At 37.3% G+C, this 26780-nt stretch overlaps 1 protein-coding gene and 1 pseudogene across 2 annotated transcripts in view; one reads left to right on the plus strand and one right to left on the minus strand.

Annotated features, from left to right (window-relative positions):
• Positions 1 to 92: 92 nt before the first annotated feature.
• LOC145688955 (eukaryotic initiation factor 4A-III pseudogene) lies at positions 93 to 1028 on the minus strand (annotated as a pseudogene).
• Positions 1029 to 17129: 16101 nt separating this feature from the next.
• Positions 17130 to 26780, plus strand: part of LOC145690466 (protein SCAI) — a 96984-nt gene continuing 87333 nt past the window's right edge. The window contains exon 1 of one of the 2 annotated variants that reach the window (XM_081765374.1): positions 17130 to 17660. In XM_081765374.1, the coding sequence (XP_081621500.1) occupies positions 17563 to 17660 (98 nt within the window). In that variant the 5' untranslated portion in view covers positions 17130 to 17562. The remainder of the gene's footprint in view (positions 17661 to 26780) is intronic. The other variant, XM_081765373.1, reaches the window with a different exon arrangement.

The raw sequence follows: 26780 nt of genomic DNA on the forward strand, positions 1-26780 counted from the left end.
GGTATACCTCAAACGTGCGCAAATGTATGTGTAACAGAATGAATGTCTTTCGGGCGCTTGGTCTCCATGTTGATCCATTTTTTAAAACTCCTCTATATGAAATCAGCCACATTCATAGACATTTCATCAATCTGTGTGAATAGTACTGTTCAATATCACGCAAAATCCTGATGACATCGCTCTTCACGAAGTTAAGGGCACATCTTTCCTCCCAAATCGACCGATTCTGTGAGTATAAAATTCTCTATTGTTGGGGAGATCGTAGTTAATAACCAGGGAAACTTGCTGTACGTATATTCCTCGTGCGTATACATCAGTTGTTATAAGTACTCGACTTTGACCAGATCGGAACTCTTTCATAATTGCATCTCTCTCCTTTTGAGGCATATCTCCATGCATTGAACTAACTGTGAAATTTGCTTCTCGCATTTTCTGTCAGCCAGTCACCTTTCTTTTTGTATTACAAAAAATGACTGCTATGTGATGGTCAATGTATCGTACAGATCACAGAGAGTATCAAACTTCCACTCCTCCCTTTCCACAGCAACGAAGAACTGCTTGATTCCTTCCAAAGTCAATTCGTCACACTTTACTAAAATACGAATAGAATACGTCATGAACTTTACTGATCATTTCCAATATCTCATGGGGAAGCGTTGCAGATATTAAAACTACCTGAGTTGCCGGAGGAAGATAACGATACACATCATAGATTTGTTCTTTGAATCCCCTATTCAACATCTCATCAGCTTCATCCAGAACTAACATTTTAATAGAACGAGTGCGAAGTACTCTCCTACGAATCATGTCAAATACTCTTCCAGAAAGTACCAGATACTACAAGCTGACCATAGTCAAGTTTCCGAATATCTTCATGGAAATTTGTCCCACCAATGCAAGCATGACACTGGCCGTTCATGTAGTCACCTAAAGCCAGAATCACCTTTTGAATTTGAACAGCAAGTTCTCTTGTTGGTGACAAGCAAAGCACCTGACTCTCCCGCACCTGCGTATCCAGCGATTGCAGTATAGAAGTAAAATTTACGAAGAAGTGAGAAGCGAGCAAAATGGCAGCAGCAACCCGTGTTAGGTGCGATGTGCAACCTGAAGATTTATCGAATGCTGAATTTGAAACAAGCGAAGATGTCGAAGTTCTTCCAACTTTCGACAGTACAGGTATACCTCTAGTGGCAGAAGCATGAACTAGTGAGCAAAGATGGCTCGTGTGTTCACTTATAAAGGCCGGAGAGGTGTAGTTCGTCTTTTTTGTAAACAACATCAAAATTAAACTAAAATTCACAGCAAAATAGTGTGCGTGTATGCGGAGGAACACAAGCAAGATGGTGCAAACATTTTGAAGAAGTTTGTGTGATCCTTGCGGATAGAGCACCAAGTAACAGTATTAAGCGAATAGAAGTAATGGTCATTGAAGAGGCAATTAGTTATGACCGGCGAATCCATCTTCGAAAATGATTAACATTTCGTACACAAGGAACGTTGCTCATCCAAAGGACAGAATGTACCAGGGGACATGGCACTGATAGTCCTCCTAAAATGTCCTACGCGCTCTTTCTTCCTTCCAGAGAAGTCATTTTTCCAAGAGTGATTTCCGTACCATGAAGTAATTGCACAAGGGAATGGAACGATTAACGAGAACCATTATGTGTTTCCTATATAAAAGTAACTTTTGTTTTCGACATTTGGAACTATCTTATTTGCTGCATACAACTGTAGATGACAAGCAAATATTGCAGTATATTTAAGACATCTATCTACTGTATCTACATAAAGGTAATTACAATTTATTTGCCACTTCTTTTCTAGAATTGGATTTTATTCTAGATTTGGACGATGCTCGTACGAAGGGGCAATACTTTGATTATAATAAGCACTATTTGTTGAATTGTCCTTGATATATATATATATCGTTTGTTTTGTAACAAATAAGTTAGTCGCTGAAAGCATTCGATTTTCATTAGATTAATTTGTCTCTAGGTAAAACAATCACTATCCCTTGGTACGTACCCAGTATGTACACTCATGTTCAAAATAATTATCGCATGTCTATAAATACCTTGTTCTAGGAGTATAATTTGATAACGAATTCGCCCTGTATTTCTTAAAATGTTTGTATGTGTATAATCGCCAAAGACAAGTATGTGACAAATTTCATGTGAAAAGAGCAGTAAATAAGAACAATAAAAACCAAAAAATTTTCTTGTCCATTTACCAACTTTTTTTTACTCATAATTTTCGTATTTACAATTATTTTCCTATGAAATTTACCACAAATATACATTTCCCGATTATACACATAGTATCAATATTAAAAGTACCCTGGAAAATCATTATCAAATTATATTCTTACAAGAAGACAATTATAGATATGCTACAATAATTTTGGACATGAGTGTACAAAGGGACAAAATGACTTCCCAACAAAAGATGCTCTGGTATTCTCATTGGTGCAATGCCCTTGTAACTTTTACAGTATAAAGTTTAAAACTCAATCTATCGGCAACATTTTTTTTTTCCTTTAGCTTGCACAAATATATCACTACTGTAAAGCAAAATATAAAAATTGTCCTGAGGTGAGCAACTTCTACACTAAAATGAGGTAGTACATGACAACTGAAATTTATTGAAGTCAGTGATACCAAAGAAATTCACTGACATCCATAAGAATCAGCGAATGATAACATGGTGGAGAGTCAGGGGCGTAATTTCAGAATTCGCTTGAGGGGGGCAAAAGCACCACCGACATAAGATTTTTACGTTTTGTATTAGTATATTAGTAGACAATCGATTAAAGTATATGCATTCCTCAAACTCTTGGGGGGGGCAATTTCCCCCCCCCTAAATGACGCCCCTGTGGAGAGTACCCTGAAGGACATGCTTTTCTAGAATCGTTACAGGTGACGAGTTCCTGGGCGTGCCACTACATGCCTTGGACAAGGTCGGTATCAACTGAATGGAAATACTGATTTCCTACCAAATAAGATATTCAAAGTGACTCAGAACTGTAAAAAAAAAAAAAAAAAAAAAAAAATCGATAACAGTATTCTGGGATATGTGAGGAGTTGTACTTGGTGGAGTTCGTAACACGCGGAGCCTACTTAAGTGCTGCTTTGTTTGAACATCGGCAAAGTTGCGTTGTGCGCTTCGTGTCGAACACCCTCATGAAAATACACCTCCTCATGTTGCTGCTTCTATTCGTGAGAAACTCCAATGCTGAACTCGATGGGAAATGCTCGAGCACTCTTGTACAGTTCTGATATGGAACTTCAGACTTTCATCTTTCTGGCCTGATGGAGAAATTCTTGGTCGACTAACATTTCAATTCCGAAGACGAAGTCAAATCGGTTGTAATCATATAATACTGAAAGACGGACATCTATGAACAGTATTTTGAAACACCACGATGTAAGAATCTACTTAAATTGTTGTGCGTTATTTATTAATCCTCTCTTGTACTTTAACAGTTTCTTCAAGGAAATGATTAATTCAGTTTATGTATATATAACTGCGATTTTTTGAAATGATTTTGTGAGAAAATATTGAAAACACCTAGAAGTGGACGGAACATTGAAAAATGCATACGATCCATTGTATATACGAGAAGTTTTCAAATAAATCGTGTTTGGTACACTTCTGGTCATAAAAAGTAGGTCTGTCTTTCGCAGACTAAGTCCAAAAAGTTGAACTTAGATCCTTACATTCCTCGGAACTCCTTACAAGGGAAATCTATTTTTTCTCCATTCTGTTATAAAGCAATGTGCGTATTCTCTAATAAAAATAAACCACATGGACATTGCTTCCAAATAAATATTTAGGTGATATACAGGGTAGCCTAAAAGTAAGTATACAGTCCGTCCCGTATTTTATATCATTTCTTATTGTAATCAAACAGATAGACCTAGTTATTTCTTTTATTATTTGTTCTTAACGTCTTTTTACTTATAACTTAAACCCGGAACAGTGCAAGCAAATAAATTGATAAATTAGAATGTTATACTTGATCAATGTTATACCTACTTTTGGGCCACCCTGTATAGAAATGAATAAAAAGTTTGACAAAAAATAAAATCCTGGCATATTACGTGATACAAGATTGAAATCAGTGGAAAGTACTCCGTCAACAGAATAGTAACAGAAGCAAACGGAAAAAGTAAATAGTCATTCACGCTTGCTCTAGTGGCATAAGCGTAACTTGGTCAATATGGTTGGGGGGGAGCAAACATTCGTGTGCACACACATACACACACACACACACACACACATATATATATATATAATTCCCAATCTTTGTCGATGCACTGCTGGATGAAGATCTCTCCAATTCTTTTTCACACTACCTATTTTCGGCAATTCGTTTCCACGTTACTCCACACTGCTTCCTAATTTCTCACACCATATTGTATTAAAACGTTTTCTGTATCTTTTCGTTCCCTTAGGATCCATCACAAATTTCCACTTGAGCAGGTAGTCTTCGACCTTAAATTGTCAGTTTTTGAAACCAATCACATATTTGTTTCTAATGTTTTAACCAAACATTTAGCATCGTAGTTTTAAGAAACCCTCTCTGATTTTGGAGCACCATTGTATATTTGGAGTGTGGGAATGATATAAATATAACTCAGGTAGATATCCAGCCTAACTTTACGTAAAATTTTGCAGGTTAGACCTAAAATTAAACCTTTGCCTCTGTGCTAAAAATTGTTTTAGTCAATGGCATGAACGCCTTTCCCTAGAATTATTTGGCAGAACCCAATGATGCAGAACGAAAAGTACTAGATTAGTTCTAATATAGTGCTTTAATAGGATATTAATCTTCTTAAAATATGACGATAATAAACTGAAAACACTACAAATTTGGAGCGAGACAAGTGCAGCACAGGAACTGAATTCGGACATCACACTGATTTACTGGAACGCAGAACTTGTGCGCTCCGGTCCATTTTAAGCCACTTAGCCAATCTTTCCCTGATCTTTGCCCAATCCCTCATATTGACCTGAGCCTTAAATGTTGTTGAGGGATTACCTGGAACAACATATCAGCACAATATCTACGTATTCGTTTACCTCAGCTCTTAGTTTTTCTTTCAGAAAAAAATCTCCAAAAAGGCTATTTTAAAAGTAAAGAGGGGTATTATAGTTAAACATATGTTTCTTGATATCCTGATTTTCTATGAAAATTTGCCTGAAGGGTATTTTGCATTTGAGTGTGTGTGGGGGGGAGGGTAAGCCCCGGCTCACCCTCTGCAAGAAATACTGCTTATCAATAACATAAGAAAATCACAATATTAGGAAATCCAGATATCAGCCAGTAAATATCACATTTATAATTTTGCTTTAATAAGTTAATATTCACTTACCGCTAGAGCTCAGCATGAAACGAAATGTAATGGTATGGAAACTGGAGTTGAACTGTTAATGGAGCTGCAGCCGTCTTCCTCGAAGTGTTGCTTCTGAATCAAATTTGTCGATAATCTAAGAAACGTTAATGTCGTAAGACCTTTCTATGCACAACACAGCTAAACTATGAAGTCTTTCTTGACCCATAGTGTTACGAACGTATGTTTTTAGTCGTCTCAGGCGCGAAAAGGAACGTAAACCTGGTTCAAGTTTGGGAAGCATTCGTAAAGGTTCAATTCTGAAAACAAATTTAGACGTGATGAAAAATCATTTTCAGTCTGTCTTTCTGCACACTAATTGGAGAAAACTGTTAACTCTGATGTCAGCTCAACTTTGGGGATTTTATAGGTGTTGCTGCCCATTGTGATACTTTCTGCTTATAGCTTGTGTTGATTCAAAACGTCATGTAGTGAATGAAAAACCTGCATATCATTTTCTTTGAACTTCTTTCTAATATCTGCCAGAAGGATATCAATAACGGGATAGTACACTTCGCGTCTGTAATATTCAGCTGCTGTCTCGCACTCGGAAGAAGTATCACCACCACCCAATGCTCGTGGGATTTGTCTTCGTGGAACGTTCGGTGCACTACATCCCATGGTTTCTGCAATTTCTTCTGTTTCTGTCCACGCGTAGCCTATTGAAACTTTCCTCACTCCGTAGGGACTGAAGGCTGCAGATAGTGGCTTGCGACAAATTTTTCACAGTAGAAAAAATGGCACGTGTATTCTGTAAGTGCATGGACAGTTGATTCGTATATTCAAGAACACGTCTCATCAGCGCGTCTGGACCGTAAATTTGATTGTGTTCTGCCATTTCCTTTAAAGTTTCAACTACTGGTCCAAAATTTTCTAAAACTGCACGAATAGCTTCCATTATACAGTTTCGTCTAGTGTCGATCAAAGATTTTAATGTTATCAAATGCTTTAAGTTTTCTCCTTGACGTTGAATATTTTCAAAAATAACGTGCCTTTTTGTCGACGCTTCTATGAAGGAATGCAAACTACTCAGATCACCAAACATATTTCGAATCGCAGACACTTCTCCGCACAGATCAACAATGCATAAGTTCAAAATGTGACCGTGTAATTCCGATCCCACGTTAAAACAATATGTCCTTATATAACCTTGATGTTGGGAGGGACTCAAACTGCAATGCAACACAGTCTAATGTTTATAATCGAATAGAAAGCAATATGCAAAGATGTTCACCCTAGAAACTAATTCTTTAGTAATTCGCGTAAGCAGGGTCATTTCCGGAGGGCAAGCGCGCAGTTGCCCCCACTGACTTTGAGATAGTGTATACGTTTTAAATTGTATGATAATATACTAATGAAAAAAACGTGGAACTATGTATCTCGAAGCGTCTTGATCCCCTCAAGAAAAACCTGTAATGACTATTGCGGATAGGGAAATCTGTGTAAGAAAATACACAGCCACTATGTTTTATCAATACTAACAAAAGTGTCCTTTCTGTGTACAGGAAGATGTAATAAATATTGTAAAAGGATTCTATTTGTAAACATTAACATGTGTTTTTACATACAAACAATACCATGTGCATTTACCACGTGCCACTTTGAGAAGCAGAAGACAATATCAACGCCATCACTCATCACGTGATGGAGAAGTAACGTCACTGCCACACTGGAGGAGCTATAAAATTCAGAGGATCAGCGCAACGGCCATCAGTCAGTCTGGCTGATGAAATCCCTTCTCCTAGCTTGCAGTGGAACTTGAGAAAACCTTAACAACAATCCAAGCCAACTTGTAGTCAGGGGTGGATCCAGGGGGACCATCGCCCCCAGAAGAGGGAACTTTCTTATTTTATATATAAATAAAATTCATCCCAGAGTTTCGAGCTCTTAAAAGTAGCTCTAAGTAGCAGTATTTCAATCCCTGATCCCCCAGAAGTCCATCCTGGATCCGCCTCTGCTTGTAGTGAAGTTTTGAAGCCTCTTTCCTATTTAGCTTGCAACTGAACTTTGTTGAGAACTTAACCTCTCTCATTGTTTCCAGTTTAACCTTAAAGGTTCCGTACCACAAACCACCTAGCTTCCAGTGGAGCTCTGTGTTTGTTCTTTTCGCCTGTTTGCTGTGGAACTCGGCGGGGCTGTAAACTCTGCTTGCAGTGGAGCTTTATGAGAAATCCATCTCTTGACCATTTGGTCTTGGGACTTCTACTTATCCTAATCATTAGAGAATTTTTATATTTATTTTAGTGAAATTGTATCATACTGTATCTGAAAGTTTTGTAATAAGATTTGTAGTGGGAGGAAGCGATTCGTGTGTGTAATTCTTCCTGCTTCAGCAGAACTTTACATGGTAGAAGCGTCGGACCCAATCCAAACCGATTGAATTAAATATTCCCCCACCGGACACTATTTTTATTAACCAGAAAATGGACTGAATATTTTAAGCACATGGTTCCTTTTTTCAATTGTTAACTATTTATACCACAAACTAGATAAGGCAAAAACACTCTTACAAACAGTATAACAAATGTTGCTGTACAAAGTTCTCAACCATCTTTTAAAATTCCATTTTTAACGAAACACTTTGGACACATTACTGAGGATCCCGATCTTTTTTTATGTTCGACTTAAAAGGTTAGCGTTTCTTGTGTCACGGACAATAGACAAAAAGAAAGACATTTACATAGCAGAAGCTTCGGACTCAATCCAAACCGATTGAACTAAACACTCCCCTACCGGATATTATTTTTATTAACCGGAAAGTGGACTTTCAATATTTTAGGTACGTGGAATAAATTGTTAGTATTTCTTTTTTCAATTGTTAACAATTTATACCACAAACTAGATAAGGGAAAACACTTTTATAGACAGTATAACAAATATGGCTGAACAAGGTTCTTGACCATCTTTTAACATTTCATATTTAGACAAATACTCTGAACACATTACTTAAAACCCCGATCGTTTTTCTTATGTTGTTCGACTACTTACCGTTGCTTCAATACGGACAATAGACACAAAGAAAAATCTGATTCCCATGTATTTGCAGAATTTCACCTTAGATTTGGTTCTCCAATTAAAAGCCCGAAACCAATTACACACCCTTACATATAACCAATTTAGGTCTAAACTGATAGATTCTAATCATCCCAAATTACCAGCTTACAGCGCATAATTCGAAATTTTTTAGATACAACGAGGAGAAAATGATCCTATTGATGCGTAGTTTTAAAGAAAATTTTCCTGGTCAAGCGTATACATTATGGAGAGTTGTAATTTTGTTTAATAAATACATAATTGGCGACATTTCATAGCAGTGATATATAATTTATAATAACTTTTAGACTGCATTAGGAAGAATTTCCTAGACAAATCATACTTTCATGTGTCTGACAAACATACAAGTGGAAAAGATTATTTATAACAATATAGCTTCTTTTTTCTCGTTGTAGCAAGAGGTCAGCTCCCTACTGTTATTTTATATTTGGCCGGGATCTGAGAGGGATTGAACGTGCATGAAAAGCCTAACGCAATTTTATTTCTGATTATTGTTATAGGCACTATAGTGATCATGAAAACCAATGTCGTCGCCCCCCCCCCAGCGTGGTTGACAACTCGGGGAGGGGAGAAAAGGGGTGGGGCGCAGAAAATCGTAGACCTTCACGTTGGCGGTCCTAGTACTTCTTCTAATTGTCACAGGGACATGAGCCATACCTCGTTGGAAAGATTATAGAACACAAGTTCCGACGAGGTAACTTTTGTGCCGCCAGTGCCCAACACGTAAAAGAAGAAGAAAAAAGAAAATTAAGAAAAACTACTTTTGTAAAATTTGTGGGACGCTGGCAACATTGTTATGTGTCGTACTTAGGAAAAAAAATAATCTCACATGTACACCATACATAGGTAACAATAATATAATAAAATGAAGGGCATAGATAAAATAACAAGAGAGATAAAATTTCGGAAGTACCTACTTTCGATGGTCACTCTGTACATATTTTTCGATGGACTGTCGTCACGTTGGCAGTCCTAACGACGCCCCTAAGTGTCACAGGGACATGAACTATACCTCTTTGGAAAGCATATGGGACACAGATTTCAGAGAGGTAACTTTTGTGCTCCTCCCGCGTAAGACAAACAACAGTGTTGCCAGAGCTCCACAAACTTAAAATCGTGTTTTCAATTTTTTAATTTTATTTTCCTTCTTTTACAAGTTGGGCATGGGGACATAAAGGTTACCTAATTGGAATCTGTGTTCTATAAGCTTTCCAACGAGGTATTTTTCATGGTCCTGTGACTAATAGGGGCATCGCTAGGGCTACCAGACAACGTGAAGGTAGACGACAAATATAGAAGGAGAGTGGAGAGTGGTACGAGCTTCCGAATTTTTATCTCCCTTGCTATTGCACCTAAGTAATTCATTGTTTTCATATGACTGTTCCTAACGTCTGGCGTACATGCGAGATTTGTTCCTGCGTACGCCAAATAACAGTGTTGCCATCGTTCCTCAAAGTTCAAATATGTGGCTTTCTTTTATAAGAAAATATACACTGGACAAATGGGGAAATTCAATAGCCCCCATTTACCCCTCGTAAACCCAATGACCAAATACAGGGTATCATTAATTAGAATATTGATTTATTTAATTGATACCAAGTTTTTAAGCTTGTAGCTCCTTTGGGATAAATTTAAAGACATTTTGAGTTTGGTATGGATAACATTGTTTGAAATGCATTCTTAGTTGTAAAGCCATTATCATATTGTTAATACATGTAACTGAAATGAAAATATAATATTAGTATTACAACAACTTTATTTAAATTTACCTTCATTTGTTGAACATTTGTGTTCCTGATGTTAATCCAGCCAACGTCCAGTGTCTGGTAGTTTTGAAAATGAAAACGACAGTGACCTAAAACATGAAGATCAATTAATAAGAACGTATGAAAACCTGAAAACTAACCAGAATGAAGCAGACACAAGAATTTTTCTTCGTGTGTTTGATTCAGTTAGAAACAAATGAAGTGTAACCCTAATAATTCACAGCACAGATACGGGGCTGTTCGTGTTAACCATATCATACTGGCATGATTTGAAAGACGTCGGTTGCCAGAGTGTGTGGTTAGGCGCTGGTGTTGGAGAAAGGAAAAGAGGTTTAGGATGTCATATAGCTTCAGAAGCACTTGGAATAAAATTCTCCTAAAGTTTACCAGCTCTTCATGACTTTACAGGCTGACTCGACGAGTTTAGCAAGAAAATCGGATTCTGTTTTCCATGTGCTACACAGCAACAAGACCTGAATGTTATCTCAACTTCACCAACTAGAGCTTGTCTATTTAAAGATTGTTTTAAAAAACGTAAACTCTTGTGATGGAAGTAGATACATTCACTTCCTACAATCCCTATCGGCAATTAATGACATTGTTTGTTTACCGTTCACCTCCAACTATTTCCGACAACATGTACTGATGCACAGCTCAACTCTACTATTGGAATAACTTCACCATTCCGTTTGCAGAGCCTTTAGATTTGACCAAGTTTGTTTTTTTCTTAGATTACAATAAAACCATACGTCCACTTCTGATGACAGCCTGCCATACCAGATATCTTAATTCCACCTTGCACATGCAAAACCAACCTTCAAAACACTGTCTTGCAGATGTTTTGTTAGTAAGTCGTCTTGTTGCAGTTATTATGCTTGTAAGGACAATCGCAAAAATCCTGTGACAAAATATCTCTGCGAAGAAGCCAATAGTGACTAAGTAAATTATACCCAAATGCAATAATTAAGAACAAACCATTAGTATTAGATTTATCTTTTAAATTGATATACAAATTTTAGGGCAACAGTTACCATACGTTAGGCCTTAAGTGATTCATGTTTAGTTAAAAAGCTGGAAATTTTGAAAATCAATAACAATTCGTTTGTGAAATTAAGAAGTGTTATTAAACAACACGTGAAAATGTGGGCGTTATTTGTCATTGGAAATTGGCTGGATTAACATCAGGTACACAAATGTTCAACAAATGAATATAAGTACAAATAAAGTTGTTGTAATACTAATGTTATTTTTATATGAGTTACATTTAATAACAATATTAAATGTATGGGTTTTACAACCAAAGATGCATTTCAAAAAATGTTATCCATAATACCAACTCAAATTATCTTTAAATTTATCTCAAAGGAACTACAAGCATAAAAATTGGTATCAATATAAATAAATGAATATATGTATAAGTTACACAAGAAAGTTCTGTGCTTTTCATCCACCACCTTTAAACATCGATATGTCATCTAAGACGTACCTGGAAGACAGTGGTGCCCCTCCTTATGTCCATGACGCACCCCCCAATTGTCTATCCGTAGGTGTTCTTTCATGAAAACATATTCTTTTCTATTAATTTTTACACCCGTCAAACATATTTATATAGATTTTAACCCCCCCAAATATTTCAATGACGCAGTTTGCGTCATAGCCCCCTCTGTGGGCCCCCTGTGGAAGATCAAAAATAGTCCCCATTAGCATCGACGACCTTCTACCAACGTTCTGGAAGGGCACGGATTCCATCGCGGTGGAACATAGTGGGCCCTGAAGCGAAGAAGGTATCAAGTGAATTTTCCACCTCTAATAGGGATTTGAACTGGAGTCCTCTAAGGTTATTGTTCAGGGAATGGAACAGGTGATAACCGGACGGTACAATGTCCGGTGAGTATGGCGGATGCTATAATGTTTTCCATCCAGGGCATAGAATGGTGTCCCGGATCATCCTAGCCACGTGCGGCTTATCGATGTCTTGTAACTGGAGGAACCCTTTGCAATTCAGAAGTGCTGGCTCCAGAGTTTTGAGTTTCACTTGAACACGGCTCAACTGCTGATTGCTGACAGTATACAGTTGCATTGATGCTCTCACCAGATGGTAGCAGTTTCCGATGCAAGATGCTGCGAGTAGTCCACCACACACACAGGAGGACTTTCTTCTTGTTCAACGCTGGTGTCGACTTTTTTGGAACAGGTTCATGGGATGCTAACCAATGATGACGGAGACGTAAAGCTTCGTACAGGACCCACTTCTCCTCACATGTCAACACCCTCTCCAGAAATGGCTACTTCCACAGACGAGACAGCAAACAAACACAGGTGTCTGCTCGCGTTGCCTTCTGGCCCGGATTCAAATCATGTTGGACCCATCAACCCAAGTTATAGTGCTTCTAATGTAAAGTTCATTCAACGAATCTTCTAATCCTGATGTAAACATTGCAGAATTGTATTACTCCGCCAGTCATCGGATGATTGGCTATCGATCAGCGCTTCTTTCGAGAAGCATGTTTCACTTATTCCCCGCATGTGACCATATTGTTAACTGTGATTCGCGCTAAAGTTCGGTCAAAACCACTTTCAATGCATGTGTATTATCTTTTATTGCATTAATTCAATTTAGTTCTTAGATAAAGTGTTGTTTCTGTTGTCTAATTCTAAGGAATTCTGTTAATGAGCCTTATAAGCAAGGACTATTTTCTTCTGCCGCACGGGTGTTCTAAGGCTCTAAAAAATAAAATCAAACAATCACCACGTGCATTTGTTTACATGAGGTACTGAACGTTCCTTGAATAAACTTTAGATGGAGGTGGTGCCGAATGGTTTCTCTACTCATACTGAATTGTAGTCCATGTTCCTCATATATCTGGCCACTGTTCGCCTCAATTGCTGCATGAATATCTTTATTTTGTACATGTGTTGATCTTCCGGCACGTGATGTGTCTTCGAGTGCTTCGTCACAGTCCTTAAACTTGTTAAACCACCGCTGCACTGTCCGCGTAGTCACGACACCCTCACCAAAGGCCTGGCATATATTCCGCTCCGCTGCAGCGGCGTTTGACCCGAGTTCGAGCTCTACAGCATACAGCCCTTATGACGTTCTGTGGAAATCCCATGTTCACTCTGTCCTTACGCAAATTCACGGTGTAACTAAACTGCCACAACCAGGTAGTATGTTGGGTATACCCATACCAAAACTGACCTTTGCCTTATCTCCATTAGCTTCAACTCATGGTGTGAGGTCCAATGGAACACAGACCTCCATAACAAGCGACAGAACTTTCTTGGTTACCTTTATACTAACTAATGATAGCCCGTATTTGGTCATTTCGCATATGAGGGGTTAATGGGGGCATTGAATTTGTCCATTTCTCCAGAATATATTTCTATATTTTCTTATAAAAGAAAGCCACATATTTGAACTTTGAGGAACGATGGCAACACTGTTATTTGTCGTACGGAGGAAAAAATCTCACATGTACGCCAGACATTAGGAACAGACATATGAAAACAATGAAGGGCTTAGATGGAATAGCAAGGAGATAAAAATTCGGAAGCTCGTACCATTCTCCACTCCCCTTCTATATTTGTCGTCTATCTTCACGTTGTCTGGCAGCCCTAGCGACGCCCCTATTAGTCACAGAACCATGAACAATACCTCGTTGGAAAGCTTATAGAACACAGATTCCAATTAGGTAACCTTTATGTCCCCATGCCCAACTTGTAAAAGAAGAAGAAAAAATAAAAAATTGAAAAACAATTTTAAGTTTGTGGAGCTCTGGCAACACTGTTGTTTGTCTTACGTAGGGGGGCACAAAATTTACCTCTCTGAAATTTGTGTCCCATATGCTTTCCAAAGAGGTATAGTTCATGTCCCTGTGACAACTAGGGCCGTTGCTAGGGCTGCCAACGTGAGGACAGTCCATCGAAAAATATGTACAGAGTGACCATCGAAAGTAGGTACTTCCGAAATTTTCTCTCTTGTTATTGTATCTACGCTCTTCATTTTATTATATGATAGTTACCCACGTATGGTGTACATGTGAGATTATTTTTTTCCTACGTACGACACACAACAATGTTGCCAGCGTCCCACAAATTTTACAAAAAATAGTTTTTCTTCCAATATTTTTTATTTTATTCTTCTTCTTTTACGTGTTGGGCACTGGGGGCACAAAAGTTACCTCGTAGAAATTAGCGTTCTATAAGCTTTCCAACGAGGTATGGCTCATCTCCCTGTGACAATTAGAAGGGATACTAGGACCGCGAACTTGAAAGTCTACGATTTACGGCGCCCCACCCCTTTCCCCCCTCCCCAAGTTGTCGACCACGCTGGGGGCGACGACATCGGTTTTCACGGTCACTATAGTGCCTATAACAATAATCACTTATAAAATTGCGTTAGGCTTTCCATGCATGCTCAACCCCCCTCAGATCTTGGACTATATACCTTACAGTTCTCTCACAACTTTGCGGTTATTAGCAGCATTATTTTTTGTATTTGTATTAATTTCCTTAACATATTTTTTGTTCACCAGTTAGCGTTTCTTTTTCTTTTTGTATTACATTATATTTATTTTATTTAATACTATGGATTTCAATGTGTTCTAAGCAACATTGACAGATGGTTACTCTCCTTAATCGTTGTTATATCGTCATTTCATATATTGCACATAATAAGTGAAACATTTTGAAACAACTTTCACTCGTTAATGAAAACAAAAAAGTAGTTCACCGGGGATCGAATCTAGATCGCTTTGTAAACTACAATACCAACCATTGCTTCAATCTAATAATGCCATCACAACATGAAGATAATTTTCTATTTTTCAATACCTCTGACACTATATTTTCCTGCATAATATGAAATATTAACGAGTAAAAATGTTAATATCACAGAAAAAGAAACACCGATTGATTGAGGAAGTTCTTCTTACATGGAAAGTATACACTATGATAACAAAAAATGGATGATGTTAAAGCAAATTTCAAAGAATTCTCTTTGCAGATTAAGAAAATGAGAATTAATAGACAGTTTGTTAACATCACGTCTCTTGCTGCAAATATTTTCGTGACGCATTCTAGGTTATTTCTTGTACTGGCTGCCACCTACTACGTATAGTTTTACAATATAGTTTTTAAAAAAAAGGGTTTATCATAAAAATTATTATTCTAGAGTTTACAGTAGGCTTTTACACATGCACGGGGATATTTGATTCGTAAGCTAGCGGTTTGTGTGGGGAACATAGATAATGATAGTAAGTGGAGTTGTATGAGTAGAATTGAGAGTTAGGGCTCCGAAGATATCTACATTATATCACCTCAAGAAGGATAAATTTCCTACATTTAAATGATATAATTACAAAAGGAATGCATGTGTTGGAGTCGAATCCTAATTATAAAAGTAAAATCCTCAGGCCTTCATTCTATGCGTTATAGCACTTGTAATTTCTAATAGTAAACAGGGATGATAATAGATGTCGCTAGCGTGCAGGCGATGTACTAATATAAAATTATTGTGGCGATTTCATTGCAACTTACAAAAATGATATTATTTCAGAATAGGACAATGGCCGTATCGTAATTAGATTTAACCAGGGGTAAAAGTGAGGTGGAACACGGGGAGACGCCATTATCCTCCTTCCAAAAAAATATATATGACGACCCCCACTTCCTAAAAAAAAAAATACAATGGGCAAAGATAGGCATGGGGACGGCGTGATGTCATACGTCCCCCTATTTTTTTAGATCCACTTTTACCACTGGATTTAACCATTATTATTTGTGTATTTGTGCAGTAATACATATATTTAGTGATTTAATTGAAACAAGCCGTATGGTTTCATTTCAATTATTTCAATACGAATGGTGATAATACTGAAAATGAACATGCTTTGCTGTTTATAATTAGGACAAATGCCGTAACAATATTTAGATCTCAGCATATTTGTGTAACCACATTCATTAGTGGACAAAGAAAATATTGAAAAGAAAAGATTAAATGTAATTAAGAGCTTTTAATTAAGCGTGATTTTAGTCTGTCGTATACAATATGGGCTAAGACTTGAGCGCAACAACTAGTTTACATTTCTTCGATAATATGCAAACAAATTATATATTTATAACGGAAAAATTTTAAATCAAGTTATTTTTATAATAGCTCTATTAAAAAGAATCAGTATTCGTTTACATCTAATGTTAGTCTATGTTAGACTTCTATCAAAATTAGGGTCAAGTAAAATATCATAATTTATAACACAGAGACGGGATAGTGGGGTGGTTGGTCTATACCTGCGAGAGGATGGCCCGTGCCATAAGAGAAAATAATTCGAGCCCTAGGAAAAGAAAGGAAATTACTATTTCTATTTTTTTCTTGGGATTTAAAATATTTAGGTATGATGAACTATTATTTTACAAGGCATTTTTACAAGGCACTGTGTCGCAAAGCGCATTCGTAACGTCAACAGTGACTACATTAAAGATTATTTTGTTTTGGATATCCGACCTGGGACTCCAAGGTGGAATCTGGGACTTTATATTAAATTTCAGGTAGGTCTGTCCTATGTTCAACAAAATAACTGGACACTGAACAGTAACGAGTTTCCGCAAGTAAATACGCCAATAGCAATTCGCAAGTACTATATTGTATTGTACAGCCTGGATATTATGAAATCGATTAGTATTATTATTAATCTCCTTTGTTTGAAATGTTTAATGGGGTATCACTATGATTGTTTTTTTTTTTTAATCTATATTAGCACAAAAAATTTATAAATACTGGATATGGAATTCTCCTAACACTATTATCCCTGCAATTTACCTCGTCCCATATCCAACAAGTCAGTAGGAGGACTCTAATACTATATGCCTCAAACATATAGATGGAAGAATTATTATGTAATGGCGGATATCGAAGAATTTTATTGGTGCTGATCTTACAGTGACATAACTCTGTCTACATTTGCGTTAAATGTCTATGGAGTGTATTCAATGAAGATCGATACTTGTCGCTACCAGCAGAAATGTTGAATAAATGTAGTATAGATAATCCATGAGGATTTATTACTGTCAAATCTGTGTTTATAAGTGAGAAAAGTTTCTTTAGTTTAAAAAATATGAAGCGTCCGAGTTATAACATGAAACAGATATAATACAAAAACGCCTAGTTGTGCTCCGTAGCAGACGAACTGAAGAACAACTTGATATGGGCACGTGGTTTCTAAATTGACAGATATTACCGATATTGTTGCATGAACAACTAATAGTTCATTTTAATAGTATTACTCAATTACTTAAAGAATTTTTATAGGTGCCAATAATAAGAGTATTTGCCGTTGACTTTGCATGAGACGATGGTCATCATGGCAGACATGGATGAACATGAGAGGAAGATTGTGAACGAATTCTGTCACTTGTTAGAGAAATCAAAACAGCTATTCAACGGCCTCAGGTATAATTTAGTTGCACTTTCTATATGTCTAGGTTTATTGAATGTGAGAAGGGAGCACAATTGCATGTGTCAATACATGGGTTGTACCTGCATTTGTAAACGGTGCAAGACTCGTTTACTTCACGCAGTAATCTATGTCTTTTTCAAAAACACGAATAGTGCTCGTCAATATTGTGAGTTTACTATATTAAGCATACCAAGTTTAGTACTTTATATGTAAGGAAATATTTTCCTGGGGAAAATTTGAGGCGACTTATTCAATCGATTCATGAGGCGTTTCCTTAAATGTTCCAAAGAAACGGTTCCCCTGAAATCGAAATGGATACAAATATGAGCGGATAATCTTGGCATGTTTCCTAAATTCGCGTAGAACATGGGGACATTTCTTAAAATATTTTTATATTGCTTTTCGTGGTTTTAGTATCGTAATGTGAGATACGAAATTTCAGGTCTGAATCCGGTAGCTAGATTAGTGAGCTTTGTCTGATATTTCAATTTTGCATGAAAAGTTTAAAAGTTTATCGGCAAATTAGAACATGTAGTCTTCTTGATAACTTGGAATTTCGCGCCTTGTTGTAATATATGTTATGGTCTTTATTTTCTTGACGCATGTCCACTATGTGTAGCACAGATTTATAATATACCCGGAACCTGATATATCATAAAGGATTGGGGTTAACTTTACGATGCCCGCTACAGCTGGTATACTCACTCAGAAACGAGAAATTACACCCTATTAATTTTATGTAAATGGATCAGAACTTCCCTAACCGTAAGCTAACCCGTTCCTACCGCTACCCTACGTATTTCTGCCCTACCGATACTCTACTCTACCCTACACAATTCTGCCATACCCTTGTAAAGCGGCCCTACTTATCGATGCGCAACTGGAACGTGTATTGTAAAGTTTACCCAAGGATTGTTCGTACAAACTTGTGCTTGATAGTTGCAAAATAGCTTTGCATCTGTTCCAGTTCTGGGACCGCGGCGATTCAGTGGTAGAGCGTTCACATCTTGGTGCATGGGGTCCCTGGTACGATCCCAGCTCGCGCCAAATGAACTTTGTGTTGGACAAACACCATGTGTGTGGGTTTTCTCGGGGTTCTGTTTCCTCCCATTTTCATTCATTTCTCATCACCACAGTCTCCTTTATCCTAGCCCAGTGGTTCCCAAAATGGGGTACGCGGGACCTAGCCAGGGGGTCCGCGACGCCTAAAAATTGAAATGTATTGTAATAAAATGGAACTCATAGCATTTATTTTTAAGATTAAGAAACTACAGCTGAGGGCTGTACAAGTACAAAACAATAACTATTCAGCATTTCCAGTGCTCAAGGATTTCATTGGTTCTTCAGGTGAAAAACTCTCTGCTGAAATGCACAAAACACTTATAGGACACTTGAGAGCATTAGCTGGATGTTTTCGAGAATATTTCCCTGTCCCACAACCTGGTAATGGTTGGATTGAAAATCCTTTCAGTAATATAGAAATCCATGACATACAAGGTATAAATCTCTATAACACAGAGCAAGAACAACTATTGGAACTATCGTGCGGTACTTCATGCAAAAATGTTTCAAAGAAAATGAATTTTGTAGCCTTTGCTTGCGTGTGCGTTGTATAAAGAGTTGTCTAAAAATACGTACATTGCAACATTTGATGCCTTTTCCTTCCACTTACTTATGTGAACAGGCTTTTTCTGTTCTTTGTAGTATTAAAATCTGAAAACGAAATCGTCGTAATGTGAAATTGGACCTAAGATTGATGGTGACAAAACTTACTTCAGGTTTCAATGCAATTATGGAAAAAAACGAAGAATTTCATTCCTCACATTTAAGAACATTGTTTACCAAGTGGATTTCCTTATTTAAAAAAATTAAAATAAAATAAAAAGATTTTCAGTTTTAAAACTTACTGTATTTTTAATTGAAATTTCGTTCATTAGGATCTTTAGAATTAACTACTACCAATTACCCATTTCGCTGGGTTAAATTAAGAAAAAAATAATAATATAATCTATTAGTCAGTCACTTTTTACTATTACTAAAGGGCTGTTTGATATCGATCATTTTCGATGATTTTTATATATCCCTCTCCTCCACATGTTGCGGAGCCCGGCATCGGAAGTGGCTTTGTTCATCTCAGTGACTCTCAGTGACCCTGAAAACTATGAATTCGACACTGATATTGGTCATTTCGATCATTTTTATGTCTTCCTCTTCCCCTCCCCCAAGTTGCGGGGCTGAATTGGGATTTAAACGGCATCAAAAGTGTCATTGTTCACCTCAGCGACCTGGAAATGTATAGATTTGACACTAATATCGGTCGTTTTAGATCATCTCCCCCTTCTCCTCTCCCAGGCTGTGGGGCTCAAAATTTGGATTTAAACAGCATCGGAAGTGTCACTGTTCATCTCAGGGACCCCCAAAACTATAGATTCGACATTAATATAGGTCATTTTCGATCATTTTTAATGTCTCTCTCCCTCCTTTAAATTACACCGTGAGAGTGACCTGTAAAAACCTATCTCAGGTTTGAATTTCATCTAAGTTGAAAATTTGATTGAGATCGGTCCAATGGTTCAAGAGTTATTAAGTTTTATATATTTTTATGTATCTCCCCTCCCACCTCTCCTTGCCTAAATTCTGCTGTCAAAATGAAAAGATAAAAATCATCCCATGCCCGAACGTCATCTATGTTGAAAATTTGGTCGGATTGTTGAAGAGTTAAGTTTTATTTATTTTTATATGTCTCCCCTCTATTTATTTTTATATGTCTCCCATCTCTACCCCACTCCTAAGTTCTACCGCCAAAGTGATATGATAAAAACCACCCCAGGTCCTAATCTGATCTATGTTGAAAAGTTAAGATCGGTCGGGTGTTTTAAGCGTGATGAAGTCACAAAAACAGTCACTTTTATTTTATTTATTTTTTTACATGTATATCTCCCCCACCCCACCCCTACGTTGCACCGTAAAAGTGAAATGACAAAAACATTCCAGGCCCGAACCTTATCTATGCAGTCAATCCATTCTAAGTAATCAAGCATGTGCCGCTCGACCATCTCCAAGAAATCTATTTTTTTCATGAATGTTTATCCTATATCAGGGTACTTGAAAATCACAATTAATTATTTTTTTTTTACAACATCCCATGACGACACAGGGGCTGGCGCCATTTTGCGTTTTTTCGATTTTAGGCGTTTACGTTATTTTGAATATCTCAGCATGCATTTGCCCTACCAAATTGAAAATTGCTGGACGTCTCCAACTCGTGGAGAGCTAAAACTTTGATCTCTTAACATTTTTACCTAAAACCACTCGAAATGGGTGAAATCAGGGCCTACAGTAGTAACATTTTTGGACATTGAAAACATGTTTGGGAAGAGGAAACAACTTAGGTAGAGGTCTGAATTTGTGTGTGCATGTAGTCCAGGGACATAAGTTAATACACAAAAATTTACAGACCTGTAGCTGCTCTCAAAGGCCTGAAAAAAAATCATAAAGTTGGGGAATTATGCCAATTTAGCATATTTCACTGTCCAAGCTCCATTAGGCCTGGATAGAAAAATCTGAAATTTTTGGAATAGTTAGTCCTTTAGTATACCATAACACACAACAAAGCGCGTATTGTGTTTTGTTCAGAAGAGGGTCAAAGTACTAAGTAATGACGTCATATTCTAGGAAGTGTTTTGTTCATAAAATCTACTGGAAATTTGTTAGAGTTTACAGCGAGTAAGTGTTCACTGACTTGAGAATGTAGATCAAAAGAAAGGACAACAGTCTCCTGCATGAGTTGACAGTTAAAACAAGAATAAACATGATTGAATATCATTGATATAGCAAACAGCAAGAGCAAGGAATACTTACTGTAAATGGGGGTGATCTGATACAGCTGTAAAGTTTAAAACGGTATATTAATGCCTTATCAAATAATATTCCAGAACTTTTTGTACACCTTCGATAGATCATATTGTAAACTGTCACAACTACTAGTCTGGTGTTCATCGGCACTTCTATTTTGCAGGTGAGAATTAAAAAACATGGTGTATCGCTTCACCCCACCAAAAGGGGGGATGTGAGACAGAAGATTTATTTATACATATATATCACATCAAAGCAGGAAAGGGGTCTACTGAGGCATACTAGAAGGCTGCAAAAGATATTGAAATGAAATTCCAAACTGTGTTTCAGTTATACGTGAGATATAATTTACATATATTTAAAAGTACAATATTAGTCGTATTGGACGTTAGTTATTAGTCCAATATTAGTCGTATATTCATACTTTTATTTTATGAAACGTTCCAAAAATATGCTAACAACTACATAACCCTACCAGTATCAATCTTTTTGGGAATTCATCAACAGCAAAGAAAAAGTATGGTAGTAGTCTTGAAGAAAAAGAAAGTGAACTAGAAAAGACAGTAAAAGTTATTAGTAAAACAGAAATATGGAACCATATTAAGGGACAGTATATGGAAATTCCAAACGTCTGTAGCGTAATGGTGTGGGCACTTGAAGCTTGGAAACCATCGTTTGGATACACGACGCTTCTCTGTTCAATGTTGGGCCATACAAATGTCTTTGTGCCCTGTATAGTTCCATAAATTTTACATCCACAATTCTGGTGGTTCGAATAGAATTTTCGGCAACCACTACAACTTGTGAGTCATAATGTTTCTCCTTGCCTGTTTTCGAATTCTTCAATTTAACAAGGGTATAGTCTTCCTTCCTAAGATGAAGATAAGGAACACTCGGGGAGATTTCTGTATCTCCTGCTTCTGTCTCTGATACGCTAACGCTAGCATGGCTCGATGGATCATCGTAATTCGACTCATCATCTATAGAGGTGCCGGTATCGGTTCCAGGAACGCTTCTTCTAGGTTCAACATGCAATTTCTGTCTTTTGGTAGGTCTTCTTCCTGTTGCTTTAGTTCCATATCTCCACTCGCGCAGATGAATCGAACCTTTATCCATTGAATCTTCTACTGTATTCGCATCTTCACCATGATTAGGTAGCTGCTTCAGGATTTCATTGAGGTTCAATGGGATGCTTCTTGATTTTCGGAAGACACTTCCGAAATTTTCTTCGCATGCTTGAACTTGATCTGGTACCCTGTAACAATGAAGAAAATGGATTTACTGCGTGAAAAGAGTACAGTGGCAGCATGTGAGACAGTGTATCATCCCAAAAAAGTGTGCAAAATTACGTCACAGCCTACTATCAAAATACTCATTGACATATCAGACTAATATTAACACAAAAAGTTACAAAAATTTATAGCTTACCTATACAGAAAAATACAGAGGTTGTTCAGTCTACATTTGGCCAATTTCGACTTACCTAAAATTTTAGAAGAATCCATGGCGCCAGGTCCGTAAGTGCTCGATGTGTTTCCCTTGGTTCCTAGCAATAGCCCGACAGCGTAATTTCCACTGTAATAGGCTTCTCTGATGAACTGGGAGGGGAATCTTGTCCCATTCCCTTTGCACAGCTTTCCAAAGTCCTTCCACAGTTGTCACACGCCGTTTTCTCAAAGGCCGCTTCAGCAATCCAAATCCACAATAGTCCATGGGACTTGCATCTGGAGATTTAACAGGTACCTCATTGAAAGGTATCACCTGTATACCACTTGCCTCCTCCATCTCCCTGTAGAATGCAAGGAACGATCGTGAGGTATGTGATGAGGCCTTGTCCATGTGAATGCGCACCAGATTGGCGTGATTTCCGTACATTGTTGGAATCTCATACTCGTAGATCGGCCGCATGATCTGTTCCTGAAAATACTGCGAATTTACTTTGCAGTTCTTCGCCACTCTACGAATCTTCAGTTTACCTCGGTAACAGTAGCCAGTAACGACCATGAACCCTTTTGGGAAGGATCCTTTACAGATACGGACCCACCTTCTGAAGTTCTTGGCGCCTTTCTCTCGGTACATGATGGCTCTCGGTTTGCCGCAGTCGGAAAGGTAAATTCATGCTTCATCGAACATTACGACGTACATCCACCTTTGTTTTGCCAGACGCCGTTCGTACAGCTTCCGGGCGTTACACTTCGTTTCTCTTGGTGGGCATCCGTGAATATTTATATATATTGAGTATTTATATATATATATATATTGATTTTTGTATGTCTCTCCTTCCCCTAAATTACTTCGTCAGAGTGAAATGATAAAAGTAAGCCCATACACCAATCTAATCTATGTTGAAAATTTGATCAAGATTGGTCGTTTGGTTCAAGAGTTACTAAGTTTATTTTTTTATTGTCCCACTTCCTCCCCCTCCCCTAAGTTTTACCGTCAAAGTGAGTAGATAAAAATACTCCCAGGCCCGAACGTTATCAATGTTGAAGATTTTATCGAGATCGGTCTGGTGGTTCAAGAGACTGAGTCACAAACATAGTCACTTTCAATTTTATAATATAGATTACTTAGTGCATTATTATTATTATTATTTTGTTTGTCAGTGGTAATTCTAATTAGTACATTTTTAATACCATGTGAAATTTCAGATAGCATTGCAAGGGGGTCCGCATTATCGAAAAGTTTGAGAAGCACTGGCTTAATCGCCTTAATCGTGGGACGCTAAAGATTTCATTTTTTTCTGTTCCAGTTCTGGAGAATGCGATAGTGCGGACAATGCTAGTGTGTCCGCATTAAATACAGGTGGTAGTGACTGTGAGTATGTGCGAAAACGAGAATTTGTTTCTTCATAGCAACTCCGTTCTACACGATCTCTGTACTATCACTTTCATATTCTTTTCTCTTCTTTGTTTCCAGTAGTACCAGACAACATTATAAATAACGTGACTTGTAGAAATTAATGTTATGTCTTCGTTGCATTTATTACACCTAACCTGGTCTTTCAGTGGTCCCTATTAAGAACAAAATTATTTCATTTAGTACTATATGAAAGTTTGTCATGAAACTACCTTGTTTATTGGGTGTTAGGCTTTCCCTGAACGGTTTCAGCCACATACCGCATTGCCATAACGGTTGAAATCCCTCACATGAAAATCGAATCACCTTAAGATACATACAGCTTGTTAGTGCATAAGTTCCAAAAATTGAAAACTGCTTGTTAACGCTTAGAAGAAAACAAGATTGGGAATACAGTGTCGATCATTAGTTCTTCCTTGGCCTACATCTGACAGCTGTAATTTCCGTTTTTAGCTTCTGCGAATCACTTCACCGATATCAGTCATCTTTCACTTGTTCTGTTTACTACGCTATCGCTAAAGACAGAAGATATGATATATACTATTGTTATTCAAATAGTATGTGCTACATTCAGATTTTCTCCTTGAAAGGTCGGAAACAATATTTAACTATTTTAAGAGACACTGCTTAACTATAAAAACAGCTGTCATGAAACAAAATCTGTAACTATTTGATTTTCTGTCGCAAACACAGCGTGAAAGTTTGAAGTTTGAAATGTCTTTCTTTTCAAATAAAACTTTATCCCACATTAGCCATTAAAGCTCTGAACAATCAATATATATCTGTGCAGCATCTTGATGGGTAAAAGAATACATAACACGAATACATAGTACAAAAGTCTGCTAAACCATAATTTCGTGTTTCGTAAACGAGGAGATTGATGTATTGAATAGAACAGATCCTTATGAACGAAAGAATCGAGTGAGCGAATTAACTGAATTAATTGAATGGTCTAATGAGTGAATTGCCTAAAGTAAAGTATTACCTTTTCGTAATAAAGTTGCCAGGAAAGAAATGTTGCGTTCTGTGATTCATAATTGATTGCATAACCATGTATGTATGTTTTGATATATGTCATCTCTGTAACGAAGAGTTGTGTTATTAAAAAAGTCTTCGCTCTTCGTATTGTATCTCATGTCCTTTTGCACTTCATTTACACTAATTAAATTAAAACTACTTCCTCGCTGGATATAATTAGCATTATTTCATTTTTCCATCTCTTTATTTTTTATTTTACCGTTCTTTCTTCCCATAAACTGTTCCACAGCAGTTTTATATTGTACAGAACTTTCCTGAAAACATTTCAATAGTAATTTCAAGCTTTTTTATGTATTTATTTACAAGCTGAAATGCCCATTCTTCGTACAGGGAGAAAAGTTTTTGGAGAAAATATTTGAAGGCTCTTCCTGCCTTTCCCTTCAGGATATGCATTTCATTGAAAGTGAAATAAGAATTCAAAATGTAATAAATATTCCACTGTATACCCCATGCTGAGTGGCACTGAACTTGGACTTAAATAGTATCAGAGGTGTCACTATTCCTCTCAGCGATCCCGAAAACTATGGATTTGATATTAATAGTGGTTGTTTCCATTTTCCACACCTGCTTCACATTTCCGATGCTAATGTGAGATGTATTTGGATATAAACGAAATTGGGGGTATCACTCTTCATCTGAGCAACCCCGAAAGCTATGGAGTCGACATTAGTATCGGGCGTTTTCGACTTTTTTTTTTTTTTTTTTTTTTTTTTTACATGTCATCCCTCTAGGATGACTTATCCCCGCGGTACAGCACCCGGAGTGTCACTATTCCTCTTGCAGCAATCCCGAGAACTATGGATTCGACACTAATATTAGTAATTTTTTTATTATTTTTACGTGTCGTCTCCTTCTCACCCCGTAGGGATATCTTATGTCCACAGTATTTGTTTCCAGATTGTAAGTCATGTGTGCACCAAGTTGGGATAATTCCTTCAGGCGTTTCAGACTTACGTGAAACATACGTTTATATATAATATATAAAATGCCCCTTTGCTGCCCCTTAAATAAAAATTTTAAAGATCTTTGGATCAAACTTCTGTTTATTTGTAACTAGCAGATTGCTCGTTCTTCGCACGGGGAGAATACGTTTAATTTTGGGCATAGAGGGCAATGGAGGCTGAATTTGGATTTAAATGGCATCAGCACTGTCAGATTTATCCCAGCGACCCTGAAAACTATGGATTCGACACTAATATCGATCATTTATATATATACCGGGTGCGTCATTTATAATGTCAAACCTTGATGACGGAGAAACCAAAAGAGAGAGAGAAGCAAAACTTTGCACGAAGCAACTATACAAAGGGGCACATTGGTAGACGTATTATTTGACATCACCGGATGAACAGTGTTGCCAA

The sequence above is a fragment of the Thermobia domestica genome, chromosome 7 (genome assembly GCF_964235325.1).
Source record: "Thermobia domestica chromosome 7, izTheDome1.hap1.1, whole genome shotgun sequence".
Taxonomy (NCBI): domain Eukaryota; kingdom Metazoa; phylum Arthropoda; class Insecta; order Zygentoma; family Lepismatidae; genus Thermobia; species Thermobia domestica.